This window comes from Rissa tridactyla, chromosome 7, assembly GCF_028500815.1.
Source record: "Rissa tridactyla isolate bRisTri1 chromosome 7, bRisTri1.patW.cur.20221130, whole genome shotgun sequence".
NCBI classification, from domain to species: Eukaryota; Metazoa; Chordata; class Aves; order Charadriiformes; family Laridae; genus Rissa; species Rissa tridactyla.
The window spans coordinates 663,607-682,541 of NC_071472.1; the positions used below are offsets into that span (position 1 = coordinate 663,607).

The 18,935-nt window shown below is 44.2% G+C and overlaps 1 protein-coding gene across 1 annotated transcript in view; it reads left to right on the top strand.

The window, feature by feature from the left end:
- The first annotated feature begins 216 nt into the window (after window positions 1-216).
- The window catches only part of ACVR1 (activin A receptor type 1), a 63,891-nt gene continuing 45,172 nt past the window's right edge, over window positions 217-18,935 (top strand). Inside the window, exon 1 of the mRNA XM_054208596.1 lies at window positions 217-346. Coding sequence (XP_054064571.1) covers window positions 339-346 — 8 coding nt within the window. The 5' untranslated portion in view covers window positions 217-338. The remainder of the gene's footprint in view (window positions 347-18,935) is intronic.

Here is an 18,935-nt window from a genome sequence, read left to right on the forward strand (position 1 = left end):
AGGGGCTGGAAGGTCTCCCCGGAGCCTTCTCTTCTGCGGGCTGAACCCCCCCAGCGCCCTCAGCCCGTCGCCATGGCTGACTGCCACCACCTTCCCCCCCACACCTCCGCCAGAGGGCGCGCTGCGGGCGCGGCGGAAGTGACGTGTCGCGCCGGGAGTGACGTCTGCCGGCGGCCATTTTGCGGGGCGGGGCGCCGCCGCCGCCGCCACCGCCCCCGCCGTCCCTTTGTCAGCGCTCCGCCGCCGCCGCCGCGGGCGGGCCGCGGGCAGGGCGAGCGCCGGGCTCCCCCCGCCGCCCATGGCCGGCCCGCCGCGGCCCTAGCGCCACTGCCGCCATCATGAGGAGGTGAGTGCAGCCGCGGCGGGCCCGGCCGAGCCGAGTCGGCCCGGGGCTGCGGGAGGAGCGGAGCTCCGCTCCTCCCGCAGCCCCGGGCCGACTCGGCTCGGCCGGGCCCGCCGGTGCCTCCACCCGGGGGGAGCGTGGTGAAATCCGTGAGGGAACACTTCCGCGGGCTGATTCCTGAGGGGCGGCGGTTTGGGTCTCTCTCTCTCTCTCTCTTTTTTTTTTTTTTTTTTAAATTAAAACAAAAAAACCTAAATAAACTTACCCAAATCGAGGACAGGGCATTGAGCAACCTGGTCTAGCGGGGGGTGTCCCTGCCCAGGGCAGGAGGGTTGGAACTAGGTGATCTTTAAGGTCCCTTTGCAACCCAAGCCATTCTATGAACTTGGAGGTTCAGACCTGTGCTGTTATTTTTGTTAGGTGCAGACTCCTGCCATTAATGCAGTTATTTACAGTCATGCCGCTTTGGAGTTGAGGAGGAAACAAAGGGGTGTGTTGGCTGAACTGCTGTCAAGGCTCTGGCTGGTGATGGAGGACGGTGGCTGGAAGCCGGCAGGCATTTCAGCCCGCTCGGATCTGCCTCTTCACCTCCAGGCTTTTAAAAAAAACCCCACATGCTGGTCTGTGAAATCTGGGGCATGAATATAGTAGGGGAAGCTGCCCAGGCAGTCTTTCCAACTCTGGTAGCCTGTAAAAATGTGTTGAAATAACTTGTTTCCAGCAGTACTTTTGCAGTAAGCTGGGACTAAACCACTTTGTTTTCCCAAAACTGAGAGACAAACTCATCTTCGGCAGGTTTAGAAAGAGTAGGGGTTTATGTAGTTGTGCTGGGGGGGCTAATTAATCAAAACACTGTTGTTAATGGTGGCATCATGAGGTGGAAACTTTCAGATTGTGGACTGAGCTGCACAACTGGAACTTTCTTATAAAAACGCTTTTTAGAAATGATGCATTGAGCTTTTGGAAGAGAACAGGATCTTTTCCCAAATCTCGCGTGTTTTTATGGTATGCACTGGAGCTCATCTGTCACAGATCTCAGTCTTTTGTTTAAGAAGACTCCTATGCTTGTAGCAGTTTGCTGTGGGCAATGACAGGTCTATTTTTAAATCTTCAGTTTTCTTTTGTTTCCCGTAATAGGATCTTTACTGTGATCCTCGTACTTCAGAGAAATGGTAGTGACCTGGAATGCAGTAGACACTTTGTAAATACTCTCCAAGTTCTGTCCTTGAAGGTCTAGTACTGTTTGAAGAGTACTGGGTTGCCTTGAAACTGGAATCGGCCAAAGCTAAAATCATGGATGTGGAAAGCTCTTAAGTGTGTGTCTGGTTCCTTTGATGACTGTAACTTTTTTTTGGAGGAGGTGTTACAGATCTATTTTAGGGGAACAAAAAGTTCCTGTATGCTCAGTGCTCTCCCTCGGAGGTGTTAAGTGTGTGCAATGTTTTGAGAGGTTTGCCTTCCCTCTTAGTATTTTGTTTGCTGGGATAAGACCCGCATTCCTCTGCTTCATTTCGGGGGGCGGGGGTGCTGCTCCTTGCCTAATGGCACAGGACTTGGGAGTAGTTACTGATTGTAAATCTCTGATTATTTGTCTTAGGCTGTAATGACAGGCGTGTTTCATTTTGTCTGCTGCTGTTTCCATTTCAGGACAAACTTTTAAGGTCTGTTGCTATGACATAGATCACCCATCAACCATTTCAGTTTATAAATAATCAGCTTTGGCAGCCCAAAACTAAAGGGGGCCTACAGGAAAGCTGGGCAGGGACTCTGGAGCAGGGAGGGGAGCCATGGGACGAGGGGGAAGGGTTTTCCACTGACAGAGGGGAGATTGAGATGAGATGTGAGGCAGAAATTGTTGGCTGTGAGGGCGGTGAGCCCCTGGCCCAGGTTGCCCAGAGAAGCTGTGGCTGCCCCATCCCTGGAGGGGTTCAAGGCCAGGTTGGACGGGGCTTGGAGCAACCTGGGCTGGTGGGAGGTGTCCCTGCCCAGGGCCGGGGCGTGGAACGAGATGGTCTTTGAGGTCCCTTCCAACCCAAGCTGTTCTATGATGTAAATGAAACAGCCTGAGGGAAGAAACTGTATTACATATTTTCAGTTTTAAGTCTTATAACATGTTTCAAAGTTGCAATCTGAGAAAGGGAAAAATCCTACTGACCTGGTGCTAATGATGTTTCCAGAGATGTTGTGGACAGTCTCTGCTTAAGTTCCAGTGCACAGTAACTGTTGCTAACTCATTTTCTCATGACTTATTTTTATAGGTACCTTAGGAAGCTGGAAATATTTTGATTGGGTAGCTGTTGAGGTTGTTCCTTAATGTCTCTACTATCTGTAGAGTATACTATGGCTGCATTGGTTAGTTACAGAAGTATTTGTGAAGACCTGAATGGTGCATGCAGAATTCAGGCTCATCCTCCATGGACTTAACTCATGAAATAAGTTTGGCCATATTATGTTCTTGAAGCTTGCAATTTAACACACTTTGAGATATGAAAATTATTTCCTTTTTTATGCCTTAGTAGCTGGATATTTGATACTGTGATGCTTGTTTACAGTATTCTATATTAACATATATTAAGTTCGTTGCTTTTTTTCTGCTGAAGTGACCTGCTAAAGCTCACCTCTGACACCATTTAGAAGGATTCTTCCACAGGAGAATGTGTTGAGGGTCTGAGGTGAAAGGGGAGGGCTAAATATAGCTATTTCCTGCAAAACTTAATCTATTTTTGAGGCTGGCTCTCCAAACGAAATTTATGTCTTCCCAAGCCTACAGAGAGGGTTTCTTTTGCTGTTTTACTTTTCACAGATAACGTTGTAATCTTCTGCAGCCTGCCTGCTGTCAGTAAGTCTCAGTGCAGGTGTGAAGAAAAACAAAGGGGTTGGTGGCCCAGGATGGGGGAGACAGGAAGGCATGTGGCATCATCACTTGACATGGTATCATTTGCCTGTCTTCAGTCTGTGTCCAGCAGGGAAGGAATGGAGACTTGCATCATCTTGCCAAAACTGCCAGACACAGCAACAGCAGAGGCATCAAACAGCTTATTTGGGAGGGCTGCAAATGAGCCCGAGAGAGGGATAAAAATCGTTTAGAGGAACACCCTCTCTCTCTCTCTCAACCCTTGCTCTGTCCTTGCATTGCTCTTTCACAAGCTGCGTGCTTCTTGGGAAGGGAGAAAGCAGTGGGCTCTTTAGCAGCGAAGAAGCTGTTGGGGTAGGAGGAGAACATAGGCGGGGGAAAGAACACCAGTGGGGTGTTGTGGGTGGGTTGTGTTTGTGTTTTTTGTTGTTTTTTCAGTTTTTTTGGCCAGCTGGTACTCTGAAGGCATGCTTAAATTTAATGAAGCCTGATGCTAAAATAGGATCTAGGGACAGCCGTTGTAAAATAATGAGGCACCCTTTTAGCCCCCTCATCCCTGCCAAAAAAATAAAGCTGCCTGAATTCACTTAGGTATCTGAACTCTCAAATGGGCATCTCAGTATCTGCTCTTATACCATTTATTTCTTCTACTGTGTATAAACAGGTTAAAAACTTAGCCCACTCATCTGTGCCGCTCTATAGAACCACAGAAGATTACAGTGGCAGTGTTGAATGCAGTAGATTTCCAAGTGATAACTTCTCTCTTCCAGCCTCTCTGTGTATGAGAATTCACGGAGATCCACTGAGGTGGACTGCAGGTTGGCCGTGATGAGGGTATGCACGTGCATTAAGCGATAGTTTATTTGCTTTGACACCTGAGGGTACTCGAGCCTGAGACAGTTTAAAACCATGTTTACAAGTTAATACAAGATTACTTGTATACAAATACAAGATTAATGTTTACAAGTATCTAAAGGGTGGGTTTAAGGAGGACGGAGCCAGGCTCTTTTCAATGGTTCCCAGCGACAGGACAAGGGGCAATGGGCACAAGCTAGAACATAGGAAGTTCCGTTCAAATGCACGGAAAAACTTCTTTACAGTGAGGGTGACAGAGCACTGGAACAGGCTGCCCAGGGAGGTTGTGGAGTCCCCTTCTCTGGAGATTTTCAAGACCCGCCTGGATGCAGCCCTGAGGGATGTGCTTTAGGCAATCCTGCTCTAGCAGGGGAGTTGGACTAGATGATCTCTAGAGGTCCCTTCCAACTCTGAAGATTCCGTGATTCCGTGTTGGTTGCAAAGGTATCTAAACACTGTCTAAAAATGTACCTTTTAAATCCTGTTGTAGACAAGTTCAGCGACTACATGTTAAGGATGTAAGTCGTTTACTTCCCTTACATATCTGTATGTGTGGAAAATAAGGAGTGATAGTATTTCTTAGGAGTGTTGGAAAGCTGAATTCACATAAGTTTACAAAGTGTGTTGAGATCATAAATTTAGAAGATGCTATCAGCTATGAAATGTATGGAGTTCCATGGGAATGCTTTCAAGAAATTCCTTTTCTCTTCACCAGGTTTGCAGCCAAAACACAGTTTTAGACTAATGCTTTCAAAAGCATAAAAGTGTAGGTAGATAGCAATAAGTAGGTGTAATGAAATAGTTTTCTTCATTATATTGGACCATGAGTACGCACCTAGTTTCAGCTGGTGGGTAATCCCTTCCTTAAAATGTGGTCTTTTGTGATTACGTGTATACAGCTTGGTGTTCACAGGTTCCTATTTCAAAGTGATTTGCATTTGTAAATCTTACTGGTATTCAGTACATGCTCTCAAAACTTTACTCTCATAACAATATCTGCAGTGAACTATGATTATAAAGTAGCATTGAATCTAGCCTTTGACATTAATTCCATGGGATGCTAACTGTTTTCTAGAAGGAACATCAGGAGTGTGGTGATATTCCTAGTGAAATAAGTACATTACTACTACTTTACGTGAAAGAAAGTAGCACTGCATTTTAGAAATGTGATGGTGTTCTTTGCTAGCTGTTCAGATGCTGACTTTCCCCTGGAAGGCCAGAACTGACCTTATGATTCATCTGCTGGTGAATAGTCAACATCAGGTGCTGCATCACAGTCTTTGCCAGTTATTATACGATCCTGTCTTTAAACAGGGCTCTTTTGATCTGTGCTTTCATTTTGTGCTGGATTCATCCTGGTTGTCAGTGCTCCACCTTGTTTGCTGAACCAGTACTGGCCGTGAGTATTGCTCTGTGTCATGGTGGCTATGCCTGGCAGGCCAGGCAGCATGTTGGATCCCAGGGCCTGTTGGATGGAGGATTCTGCCCAGGTCTGGTTAGAACACGTTTTGCATTCTTTCTGCCTGCAAATTAGTGCACCACCAGCTCTTAAACACCTCTAAAGCCCCTAAGATCCACATCCCTCATCTCGAGTGATCATGCTCTGTTCTGTTTAAGTACAAAGGCAGCATAAGTCTCTAAGCAATTAGGATACTTCATTGTCCTTTGAATTGGCAGTTTCTTTATGCTCAGGACCTGTCGTTTCAGTTTACCTGGGGGTTGGCTCAGTCTTGTTCTACAAAGCTTTGTGAGATGGTGTGTCTAAACAAACTGGCTCTCTTGCTGAGGAGAGAAATGTTTGAAAGGAAATATAAAGGTTTTAAAGTCATGATTGAAATGCCAGTAAATGGGAAGTGATGATTTTACATTATTTCTTATGATGTAAGAAATAAGGAATACCATGTGTAGTCAATAGTCATCAGTTTTAAAATTTAAAAAATGTGCCTGTTTAAGTTATAGAATGATTGCAGATTTGCCTTTTTTAAGAAAGGAATTGGATATGTTCATAGGTCTGTGGGTGGACCATTAAATGCAGTGGTCCAGGGGCAGTTTTGGGCTTGGGAATTTACCTCTGGCTGGGAAGCATGGGTTTGGGGGGCAGAGGAGGGTGGAAGAATGACCTTTGCATGCTGTGTCCATTTGCTTCTTCCTAAGCATCTGCTGCTAGCCTCTTCTGGAGTCCACGGGTTCTTTTTGAGTTAGGTGTATGGTTTGTTGTTCTTCTCTTTCTCCTGTTGACCTGATGGTTGCTCATCCTCAGAAGCCACATTTGTCAGTGCATCTCCCTCTTTTCGAAATGCTCCTGGCAGTGTCAAACCTTGTTACTGTTAGCTACCTGTAGTGCTTCTGAAAAGATGCGTATGGAAGTGTCTGTAGCTTGTTGTAATTCAAGTCTGTTTTAGGAAAAGAAAGACTATGGTTTGATTAGGAGAAGCTTATTAAAACAGAAAGACCTCCAGTTTGGTGGCTGTCCAGGGCAGACTTTGGACTTTTCATTTGCCTTGACTGAAATGAACAAAGATGGATGTAGGAGATGGTGGAGGGGAACAACAGCAGCCATTATCTAGGGCTCTTTACAGAAGAGGAGATGATGCTGCAACTCTTAACCTTCTGTCTGAAGCCCCTAGAACGTTCCTTTCTCAGCATGCTGAAGCCACAGATCATCCTGAGTTGAGTGGAAAATGGCAGGAGGACCTCTTCCTCATCTTACAGTGCAGTTGTAACTAGTTGTACTCACTGGAGGTCAGGCATTTCTTGTTCTGACTACAAACCTTACCTCTCTGCTAATAAGCTGCAGAAGAGAGGCCAACAAACACCTCTTCTAATTGCAGGTCTGCAGTTTGTCTGGCAAGTATCCTGTAACAGTAGGAGCAGGTTGGCAGCTTTTCGACAGCCGCCTTTGGCTGGGCGGATAGCTTGGAGGCTAGAAGTGGCTTCCTTTTGAAGTCCTGCAAGCTGCTGATCTCTGCTTTCATGAGTCGGTGTGCCTCAGCAGGCCCCTCCAACCTTCCTCTGAATGGCCTGGGGTTCCTGGCTGAGCAGTTTTAGGCAGTTGGTGCTGTGGTTGTGCAAGCCTTTTTGGTGGCTACTAATGCCAGGGAAGTAAGTAGTCCCTAGCGTGTGCTGTTCTTTCACCTCTTCTGGCATCTCTGTGGCCATGTGCTGAACTGGATAAGGCATTAACTTGCTTAAAACTTAGTTTGTCTTTGCTAGATTAGTTCTAACATGGATTAATCCCTGTTTTGTTTTTTTTTTTTGTGTGCTTGTGCTAAGGAGGGATCTCTGAGGGTATGAGTGGCTGGGCAGACGCACAGGACTGTGTGTGCTACCTCCACGTGTTTGTGAAAACTGCTGTCTTGCCTGAGTGCGTCATGGGTTTGTTGAGTTTGCTGACTGTGACCAAGGCTGTTTGCAGAGTCCCTTGGTCCCCTTTGTTGGTGCTGGAGGGAACCTGGTGTGGTCCACTCCCCTGGAAGAGTTCCCGCAGGTTTCTTCGTTGCCTGCTTGCTCTTGGCCCTGGCTGTTACACTGTGGCATGCTCAAGCGCATGCTTTGGAACGGCTTTTGTGCCACGGCTCTAACGCCTGCCTGTCCTTTCGTCTTGTAAGGATGTGATGAGCATGGCGGCCAGCCTGTCCTCTGTGAGACGCCGTGCACAATGGCAGATGTGTGTTACTTATCCCTTTAGGGGTGGGTAATTTCCTACGATGTCAGTTAGTATTGAATTGGAGGTAGAAGTGATGAGATCTAAATCTCCCTAGGAACAAATGTAAAATTAAACAAAAAGCATGTTTGTATTAGTCAGCCTAAAACAGACGGTGCTATTTAGGGCTCTCCACTGCAATAAAGTTGTCTCTTGTGTTTGTGTGGGTGGACTGCAACAATTAAGTCATTTTAAGGCTGAATCTTAAAAGAGAAATTAAAATGAAAAGATAATGGCTTGGTTTAAGAGAATAAATTAATTGTATCGTGTTACGTTAGAGAAAAGATAGGTGGTACCTTGCAGGTTGTTTATTATTGGTAAAAATCATGTCCATGTTGAAACTCTTTTTGACTTCATAAGGAGTAATACTTTTGGGGGTTTTTTTACCCGTTAAATTACACTCTTTACTGATATTCAAGTGTAACTGCCTCTTGAAACCACAGTTCTGTGTAGCAGCCTGATAAAACATCAATTTTGATTACATGGGCTGGACAAATCCCAGGCTGTAGGATGATTTGGCAATGGATTTTATGTGGCAGTCAATCTTGTAGTATTATAATGTGTGTGACTCCTGATTTTCTGTTGTCAGAATAAGATATACAACTTGTAGTGCACTAGTCTGAGTATTAAATTAGCTAATTCATATCTGCTTTGCAGTGGAATTAAAATAAGTTGTGCATTTTAAAAAAGCTATTTTCAATTTGACTTTTAAAAGCTGGCTCAAGTTAATAATAAAAAGTATTTTAGATGTGCTCTTAGCTCATAAAAAAATGCTGACGCTTGTGAATTAAAAAAAAAACCAACAAAACAAAAAACCAAACACAAAACAAAAACCAACGAAATGAGTGGTTGTGCTTTTGTGTTTCTATTGTGATTACAACAGAAAAATAAAGTAAATATTTGGAAAACTTAGGCTGAAGTTCTTTTTTGGACATTCATTCTTACTTACTGGGCATTGATCTAAGTGATTTTTATTCTACTTGACCTGTATTTTTGGACTGAATTGTAAAACCTTTGTGTATCCTGAGCCTAAATGAAATGATGATGATAAGAACATGCTTGCGTGGCAATTTTCACTCTGATGGCTTTTCATCTCAAGGGTAACTAGGTGTAAATGTGGTGTGCAACCATCTCTGCTTATCTTGATTCAGGAGCTGCCCTCACTGAAGAGGTAGCATAGGGTCTTACTTTGATGTAGTTCTTCCTCTCTCCCAGGCAGAAGCCTTCTGCTGCAGTGTAGAAGCTCTTTCTGTCCAGACTAGCTCCCCAAACACAAGTCTGTGTGAGAGCAGAGGTACGGCTTTACTTTGTGGTTATGATGAAGGCTAAATCATTTGAGTGTTGGCCGTACTCCAACATCTTTGCATAATTTGAACCCTTCTCTGTCCAGAAAGAAACATGCAAGTTATTTCAAGTCACTGGAATAGAAGAAAAAGCTCCACCTAAAAGATTGCAAAGAAATCTGGGATATGTTACCCCTACCTGCAAATTCCTGCATCGTGCTTGTGCAGCACCAGTGAAGGTGCAGCTTGGAGTATGGCGTGGCTTCCTATTTTTCAAATGTGTCATAACTTGGTCTTTCCTCCATGTCTGTTCTCGTGGATCCTGCCTCTTGGCTTTTGGTGTCAGGACTGTGCGCTTCTGAAAAATTCTTGAACAGCTCCTTGGCTTTGCTTTTGCTATCTCTCTTAACGTCGTATTAGTTGATTGTCAGTTAGGCCTTTCCAAATGTGCCAGAAATGCCACGTAGACAATTTTGTGTGTGTTTGTGGACCCAGCACGTCTGCATCAGCCTTTAGTAGAGAATAATCTAAACGAGTAACATGTTCCAACTTGTCTAAACAATAGGGTTTTCTCTGTCTTTGTGTAGGCATTTTACGCATTTGTAAGACTCATGTCCATACCTCTGAAGCAAACTTGTGCATAATTGTTCTGCAAAACCTGTTCTAGAATCTGAAGCTATTTAGACTCTTCCCTCCAAACATGTTCCTTACAACACAAATAATATTTTGAAGAATGAGTGCATCAGTGTGACTGTTCTTAAATTATGGAAATAAAAACCTAAGCACCATTAAAATACTGTTCAAAAGAAATACGGTATTTCCATGCCTTGTGCAAAAGTGGCATTTTTTTAATGAATGGAAAAGTATTTTTAGTTGGGATTTGATCCTGGATGTTGGTTAGACATTCAAATAAAGCGTTTATTGGACTCTAATGTACAGCAAGGTCCATGATTTTGAGGGAACTTTGTCTTGTTTCTCTATTAGGAACGCCAAAATGACAGGCAGTTATGAGCCAGAAGACCAAACTCGCTTTTAGAAGCTGTCGGTTTTCTTACACAGTTACTGGAGTCTCTGGTGAGAAATTGGTGTTTCTGAGTCTGTAGTGCAGTTTTATGCCTTCCTTAACAAAGGGTCTGCTGGGAGTAAAACTTACTTTATTCCCAGTCTGGGGATTTGTAAAACTTTGACGTGTAGCCCAATTATAACTATGTTGGTTTAGTTCCCAAAGTGGATGCTCTTTATTCTAAGAGAGGCCCTACTGCATGCAAACAGAGTATTGAAGGCCCTGAAATGTTAGCATTTGAATGGTTTTGGCTTAGCTTTAAAATAAATATCTACTGGATATAGAGCTCTGGGGAGTGGACTGGAGCAAATGGAAAAGGTGAATTAACTTAATGTGCTGTGGCTCTATTAGCCCAGCCTTGCAGAACAGCTTCAACACAGTGGCAGATGAAGACAAAGGGATTTTGAGAGCTTGTTTATATTTTGAGGCTATGCAGAAGTGAAGTAGATGCAATTCAGAGACTACTGTTCCTCTGCACAGAGCCCCCTTGTCATCATTCTTGCTCTGCAGCATCAGTCCTTGTATGGCCTAAGCGAGTTTCCTGCAAGCGCCTGCACTGTTCCCATAAGGAATAGTGAGAACCATTCCTGGACGTTTTCTGATCTAGGCACGCCTTTAGCTGGCAGCTTTTGAACAACTCCGGTGTTTGTCTCGTGGTACTTGATGTTGTTATTGAGACCTGAGTGAAGAAATCAACAGGTTTCTTCTTTAGAGAGGTAGATTTACAGTTTTTCCTGGCTGTGATGGAAAATCTGGAAAGATAAGCAAGTGCTCTTCTTCAGGCACGTGTGTGCCACAAGATGACTGAAAGCAAAACAAATGGGCAAGCCCCACTTTTTCTGGGGAGGAAAGCGGCCTAACTCACAGCTTTCAACTGCCTTCTGGTAGGAATGCTGGGGTTTGATCGGTCAGGGTGAGTGGGGAGTGCTCTTTTTTCTTGATGCTGCCTTGCTGAGAGTAGCATATGGTCCTTTCCCTCTGAGCTCTTTTTGCTCCTGAAAGGTTAATAACAGGATGGACTTCTTTCTAGGATTATGTGATTGTGGGACTTCACAGCAGTTGGGGAAATGGGAGGACTTTGTGGAGAATCTGGGAGAGCAAAGGAGCCTCCTTCAACAGGTTTTAGAGGAGACGTGAGGGAATATTAGAGAAAGAGAACCACAGAATTTGAGTGTGGGTAGTAACTGCCTGTAGAAATGGGACCGGAACCAGCATGGAACTTGGAGAACCGATGCTACCAGCTTTGGGTAGGGTCTTCAGCTTGGAATTCAGACCCCTGCAAACTGGAAGTGGCCCTGGCACCGGGGTCACAAGGTTTATTGGGTGAAGAACCCATGTGCTGGGAGCGAAAGTCTCCTCTGCTGTCAGGCCTCTCAAAGGAGAGTTCTGGAGAACTGAGGTGAAGTTTGGTGCTCTTTACAGATACAAGTAATTGGTGGGGGTAGAGGTGAAAGAGGGACACTGAGGCAGGGTTCACGGGATGCTTATGTGTCACTGAAGAGTGTTAATGGCAAAAGGCCAGGCATGTGGCTGAGTATCCATAACGAAATAAGTTATTGCTTATCAGCAGTTAATTGGTGCTGTTCAGCTCTGTGTGTGCGCTTTGTGTTTCGTGAATATGGGTAAAACAGTAGCTGGAAACATCTCATTGGGATTTCAGGTGGCGTGTCTTGCTGTTTACCCTGCAGTGTCTGTGCCCTGGTTGATGCACTGACTGGTACGCTGTAGTGCCGTGGCACTGTGATAAGGTTCTTATCAAGATCAAGTCAGAAGAAATGCGATGGTATCTGATTGCATGTTTGACTCGAGATTGTCTTACCTGAGGAGTTCCTGGTAGCACGTGTAACGTCTCGCAGGGTGAGGACTGTGGTTTTTCACAGCTTTTTGTAGGTGGGAGGTGAGAGGGGACAGCTCTGCACGGGTCAAAGGCTGGGGGCCTTGTGTCTCCCTTGGGCAGATTGCGCTGGTGGTGACCCTCTGTGGGCTGAATGTCAAGGTCCCTCAAAGGAGTAGGGCTTGGTGAGCATATGCAAATTCTTGCATGATGGTTAAGTGTGCACAGAAAAGGTTTCTTTCTAAAATGACCAATGGGAATGTGAAGAAAAAAAAAACAACCCCCAAAATAAATCTGCAAGCAGAAGTGAAGAATCAGTAAAATGAAAGAAATCTCTGAGGGTTTGGTGTGCCAATGGTATGAAGGGATATGAAATGTATTTCCCCCCCCCCTTGAAGTTCTGAAATATTCTTCCAAAAATGCTAAAATGCTAAGGCTTTTTTGAGAGGATTGATCGTGTTTCAGTCCCACGGGTGTGTTTGGCTGTATGTGAAGTGAGGGATTCCTCTGAAAACGAGCGCATTGCAGTTGTAAAAGCTGGTGTGTAAACATGTAGTGTATGGAAAGCGTGCCTGCTTATCCTTAGCTCTCGAAGGTGATTTGGACAGTTCTTCCAGTTTCTCTGGGGCTCGTCTTTTGGAGTTATAGCCTTCCTGTAACAAGTGCATAAATAATGGTTCATTTTTTAGTTTAATGTTTGTCTTAGCTTTGCATTGAAGGTTTGCTTGTCCCTTGTGTTGTGCTCCAGCTGGCTCTGCACAGAGCTGTGGGGGTTTTCTCATATAGTAAGAAAAAAGTACATTGGGTTTTCTGCCACAGTATTCGAGCAGTTTCTTGAGACACTGAGGAAATATTTAAATATCTAAACGTTAAAAGGAGATTCTGTTGATTCTCTGCTCTTGAGAGGCCACTTTTCTTGTAAAACAAACCCGCAAAAACATGTTTTCTCTGTTGCAAGTAATTTAAAATATTTAAATAAAATAAATGAACGTGGTAAAGATTTTCCATATAAAACATAAAAAAGAAAAAGCATCTGATTTTACTATGAATTGAGTTAAAATCTAGTAAGCTAAAATTTAGACCTCTGTGGAAGAATTAGAGGAACTAATTAGATTTTAATCCCTGAGCTGACCCGCCCCTGAAGTGATACTGAGGTCCTGAAGAAACAGACTTCACCTTTGCTATTGTGCGTTTGAAGTATAAAAGTTAAAATTAACCTAAATGGTTGAACTGTTTTGGGTTTAATTTAATTTGTATTTTTGTTTGCTTCTTGTTTTTCGTAAAAGAACACAGTAAATGCTAAATAAAGTTTATTAAACGCTTGCCCCTGCTGTGTAATGAAGGTGATTTAAAGGTGATTAAACCCTCCCTCCCAATCCAAAACACTTCGGCGATTCCTACAAAGTTCTTCAAATCTGTCTCTTCCAGTCGGTCATGGGCTGGTGGGTGCTCGCTGCCGAAGGGGATGGAGCGGGCAGGGGCTGAGCCCCTGCAGTCCGGTGAAACAGAAAAGCGTGTGTCCATCCAATCTATGAACTGAGAAGCAGCGCAGTCTTATCCCCCCCACACCCCCAGGTCATCCAGACAGCAAGATGAGTCGGCTGCTTTGGGTTAATTAGTTCAGTAACTGCAGGTATGGTGGCCTTTGTCTAATATACGGACTTTGATAGCAAAATGTTTTGATAATTTTTCTTGCATAATTAGCACAGTCAAACTTTTCCAATTAAAAGTAAACTTTTGGAATATTCTATTTGTAAGAGAGTAAATAATCAAAATAAATGTATTGCTTTTTATTACGGTAAAATGTGAACTATAACATCTAGGAGCCTGGGTTGCTGGCCACCAAAGTGGAAGCATGGAGCTGCTTTGGCCGAATGGGTGTAAAGCAGACCTTCTAACCAGCCCTGACGCACGCTGCCCTTCATGTGAGCTGCCGGTTGTGCTCCCTCCATCCCGTGCTGTAGGCTTCCCTCACACAATGCCTGCTCGGTTTCTGTCTTGCCATCTATTACTCCACATGCTTTTTGCATCTCTTTTGCCTGAATTCTTGGTGGGGGTAAGCAAAGATTTGCAGCAGCAACTTTGGGGGCTCTCCTTCCCCATTGCCAAAAGCCAGCACAGCACGCTCTCAGTAACAGTCAAAAGTCATCTTCTTCCCTTCCATTCCGTTATTCTTAACAAGACTGCCTTTTTTCCTGGGGAAATGGTCTTTAAAGTCTGTATTTAGTTAATCTTAGCAATATGTTAATTTGTGTTGGACAATAATTAACCTTTCTTTAGAAAAGAACAAAAAATAAGTGCAAAATCAGATGTGAAATTGGTTATTTAAATTGTGACTCAACTTGGTAATTTAAATCACTGTGATCAATTTGGAAGTATGTAAATACATACCAAAACCTGAAATCAATATTCCACCTGTGCAAATGTAAAAAGCAGTTTTGAAATTTCAGAAAACCAGGTAAAATTCCAAATGGTATGGGTGTCGGGTTGTTGTTTTTTTTGTTTGGTTTAACCTTGAATTTTGCTTAGCTCTTTTTTTTTCTAATCGTTATGCTCATACAGTTACTGTGTAGTGTTTATTTTGCATTTCTGTTGCTGTTTTTTTCCTGGTAGTGATCCAAGGAAACTTCCATCCCATGCATCCATCCTGAGTACAGAATTCCCTGTTCAAGTGGCTGCCGCAGAACGGGAGCGTGGCTGTGTTCAGGGGTGTTGGATAGTCATTCCCTGGGTTTATCCAATGTGAGCTGAGAACGGTTGGGGGTATGAAGTGCTTTGAAATAACGCCACTGTCATTTTAAGCGTATCTAAGAATAAGGTTTTGAATTTGAGGAAGGAGATAGGGGATAAAAATGGAGTCTTAAAGCAGTGTGAAAAGTCCAAAGAAACCTTTACTCATCTGAAAGAAAATGTCTCTAATGCCAGTGTGGCATAACACAGCCCCTAGAGCTGTGGCGCAGAGAACTGGAGCAGTCTAGGAGGGATGGAAATACTCTATATAGTGCTAAAATAATTCTGGGCAGTGTTACTTGCCTGAAGCAGCTTGTGCAGACTGGCTGGATTTTCAGGTGGCCAGGAATGGTTTTCTCCTGGGGAGCAGTGCAGACCTGCAAAGATCCCTAGCTCGTACAGCCCTCCCCAGAATTGCTAGTTTGGCAGCCCTGCCCCTGGAAGCTTACCACAAAATTATTTTGAAGCTGTTTGATTTATTTATTTATTTATTTATTCCCATTCCTGCTTGTGGGAACCTTGGTGTTCTGGGGCTTTTTGGGCATGGCTCAGTCTGCCTGTGCTGAGCTGGCGTTGCTGCTGGTGCCTGTGTCGTGGTGCGATGGCAGCGCAGGCTTTCGCATGGGTGATGGCAGAGCTGTTCAGACATGTCTTGCCGTTTCCTCCCCAGCTGGTGACAGGGGAGGTGAGGCTGCAGTGATATGGTCAAATGCAGACCATCAAGCAGAGCCTCTGCTCAGAATTCACGTTCCAGCCGTTTGTAGACAAGAGCTGCCTTGTGCTCTCTGGCTTGCACGTGGTGCTAATGTGAGGTTGTCTACCTCTGGTCATACAGAGGTGTAGCAGTTGCAGGACTTTAAAGAAAAGAGAACAGACCGATAAGTGCAGCAGTGAGATGTACAGTCTAGTCGCTGCCTGAGGAGAACTGGAAGGTAACGTGCAATTGCAGGTCCAGAAATACATGGCCCTCGAAACAGATGGAGGTAAGAAGACATCTCTTACAAGGGCTGTTATTTAAAGATCTGCTGTTAGTAGTCGTGTTTCTTGCAGCAGTGTTTTTATGTCTGTGGATCAGTGTTAACTTGTTTCCAGCAACACCTGTCTTCCCCAAAACCCAGATGCCGTGTTGTTGAACGTTCACTGTCATTGTGAAAGATCACAGATGACTGGCACCCTGGCTGTGCCCTGCAGAACCTGATAGGAAAAAAGGGAACAAAAAAGGTGTTGATCCCAGCTAGAAAAAAGTAGTTTGACGTCGTGCACTGCATTCACTAATAAAAGCTGCTTTAAAAAAATAAAAAATTGTGAAGGTAGAAGAGGTAGCCAGTTGCTTCGCTCTTCAGCCTTGTACTGCTCAGGTGTCCTGAATGAGACCGACCCCAGGCTCCACGTTCCTGTCAGCTACCCAGCTGAAGGAGGAAATATCTCAGGCACTGTCCAGTATTGCCTCCCTTAATGTCTTTCTTTGACATTAGCACAAGTTCAGTCTGATCCTTTTGTAAGCAAGGTGACAGTGTTTGCAAATCATCTACTATCTAGTGTATGTGAAGTTCTTCTAGTGCAGAACATAGCCGGAAGAGATGGTGGCCAGAAGGAGAGAGCGTGGATGGGAAGGCAGATGCAAAGGTGAAGGATAGGGGAGGTTCCAGAAAATGGAGTGAAAATTATCACTTTGAAGGACTTGGCATGAGTGAAAATGATCATGGTGTTAGTAAGGGAAGAGAAAAAGAGGAGAAATCAAAGTGCTTTTCTTAGTTAAATGATTTATGCCATGTAACTTCTGTAGATAGCTAAATTTCAGTTTAATGCATTGTTGTGAACTAGGTATTAAGAAAATGCTGCATTAGTCTTCTAATCCAGGAAAATTCTAAGCAGAGAGAAGATTTTGTTTGGTTATATAAATGGCTCCTCGTGAAAAACAAACCTGACCAGCAAGCAACTTCCTGCAGTAGCGGTTCACTGCTCTGATAGTTTCAAACTCTGCTAGCCCTGGTCTTGATGATCTGTGCTCTGGGAATATTAGATAATTTTTTCTGAAAATTGGGCGCAGGACAAGAAGGAAGTCCCTTGGCATCAGACAACAGTAAGACAGGTTGAGCCCAAATCTCTAGTGCAAATGAATGCAGTCTTATCCATGTCCATGGTGAATGTTACACAAACAAATGACGGTTGCACGAATCAGTAGGGATGACTTTTATTTTTACTAGCTCAAGTTGTCAAGTAAGTTTGTATTATTCAGTCGGTTCTGGGAGGTTTGGAGATGTTTTAGTACCTTCTGTGTTTATTCAACCAACTGACAGAAAAATAATGTATTAAAAGCATTGATAAAGAATTCATTTATTTGGCTCTCATCTGCTTGTTTGCTGGCTGGTGCTTGGCTTTCTGTGGAGTGCCAGGCTGCCTGCGGTGTGGGCTGGGGGCCTGCAGCAGCAGGGGGCACCGGGTGCCGACACAGTCCTGCTCTTAGCAGAGCTGGGTGTGCTTCTGGGTGCTGTTGCTTTTAGTTAATGCTTCTTTTCAGAAAGGAAATAGCTAATACGTTAGTATATGCCTTGGGAACAGGCAACAACTGGGTGCAAAGCAAAAATCTGCTAAAACAGTAGTAATTTCTGAAGTGTTAGGTAGAGGTTTTTTGTATGTATTCAGTAGCAAATTGCCATTTGAGCGTATGCTGTTGTTGCTTCCCCGAATCTGGCTGAAGTTGGCATGAGATGTCTATGTGAAGCTGATCGTCATTGCTATGAGACTTTGTTAAAGCAATTGTACAATGTAGTGGTTGGCGCTCTGTCCTTCCACTCGCAGCACGATGGATTCTGTTCAACAGGAACTATTTTAATTGGCTTCCACTCTATGTTATGTTAAAACTCTGCTGCTAGCTGTAGAAACCTGTGACATATGTTTTGTTTGTTCCTGAAAACATACACTTTATTCTGCTTTGGTCATTCAAATTCATGTTATGTGATTGTCAGCTGAAAAAAACAGTGTGTTTGGTAGCACTTCAGCAGCAAGGCAGCTTCCTGCGGCCCAGGACCATAAACTGTATAATTTGTCCAGGGGGTTCTGTGCATTACAGAAGTGAAAATTCCTTCTCTGACAGTGTTCATTGCTTAGCACTCAGCGGTGTGCAGCGGCGTGGCTGTCGGAAGGGCTGGCACTGCGCGGAGGGATGGGCGGCAGCGGCTGCTTCGAGGGCACAGCATGGGTGTCACAGGCAGCCTCGCACTCCGGGAGCCCCGGGCTCGGGCGGCGGGTGGGAAATGGCAGGTCCACCGGCTCCGCTCTCCCCGAGTGCCCGGTTAGGCTGAACGTGTGCCCATGGCAGGGAGCGTGTGTGGGGCTGGGAGCCAGGGCCCCGGTAGGGCTGGGTGTGCGTCTGTCAGGGGAGAAAGCAGGCAGAGTGGGAGAGCATTTCTGTGGTTGTAAGCCTGAAGTTCGTAATTCAGTGTGGTAGCTGGTTAGAAAATAACCAGTAGTCATGACTTCTGTTAATTAACTACTAAGAGTTCAATAAATGTTGTTGGGAAAACTAGTCTGTGTTTATTTGGCACGTCTTTCTCCAGAAAAGGCTGGTGCTAGTTGGTACATGCTTGATTTCTGTACATGTCTATAGCGTGGTTTTATGTTTTTTTCGCTGTATTGATTTTCGTGATTCGTTGAACATGATCTAAGCAAAAAGCCTACTTAAATGACACTGGAGACAGCTGTCTGTTAAAGTGGGACATTTATGTATGCTGAAATGGCGCCAGTTTTTTTTTTTCCATTACTTGATAAAGTAACACACACCGCTAATATTTCTTTGTTTAATTTCCTTTTCTAGGTCACTGGTATGTCACCTTTGTTTTTTTTTAAAGAGCTATGGTAAATTCTTACTCTAAACTTGAGTATCAGTTTTGTTCCTGTTATTTTTTCTGATAATCCTTTTTGAGGTTATTTTGAAGTGGAAAGGGCTTTACACTGTGTTTGGGAGTCTGTATGAGAGACTCAGTTTTTCTCCCAATAGGGCTGTTTTGGAAGGTACATGTGGGAAGTTTGGATAAAAGCAGAAACCTATAAAGCTCTGGAAGCTGGTGCGTAGCTTTTTCCAGTTTTAATCTGTCTCTCTCCTTTGTATGGCAAGCTGAAGTTCCAGATGTTGTTTTGGCTTGGAGATAGTGAGTGAGGGAAAAATAAGCATTCTTAATGTTAACAGAGTCAGACTGGCTGGTTCTGTACTGACAGGCAAATGGAGAGATAAAAACTCCATTAATGGTGCAGGCGCTGCCTAAGTAGC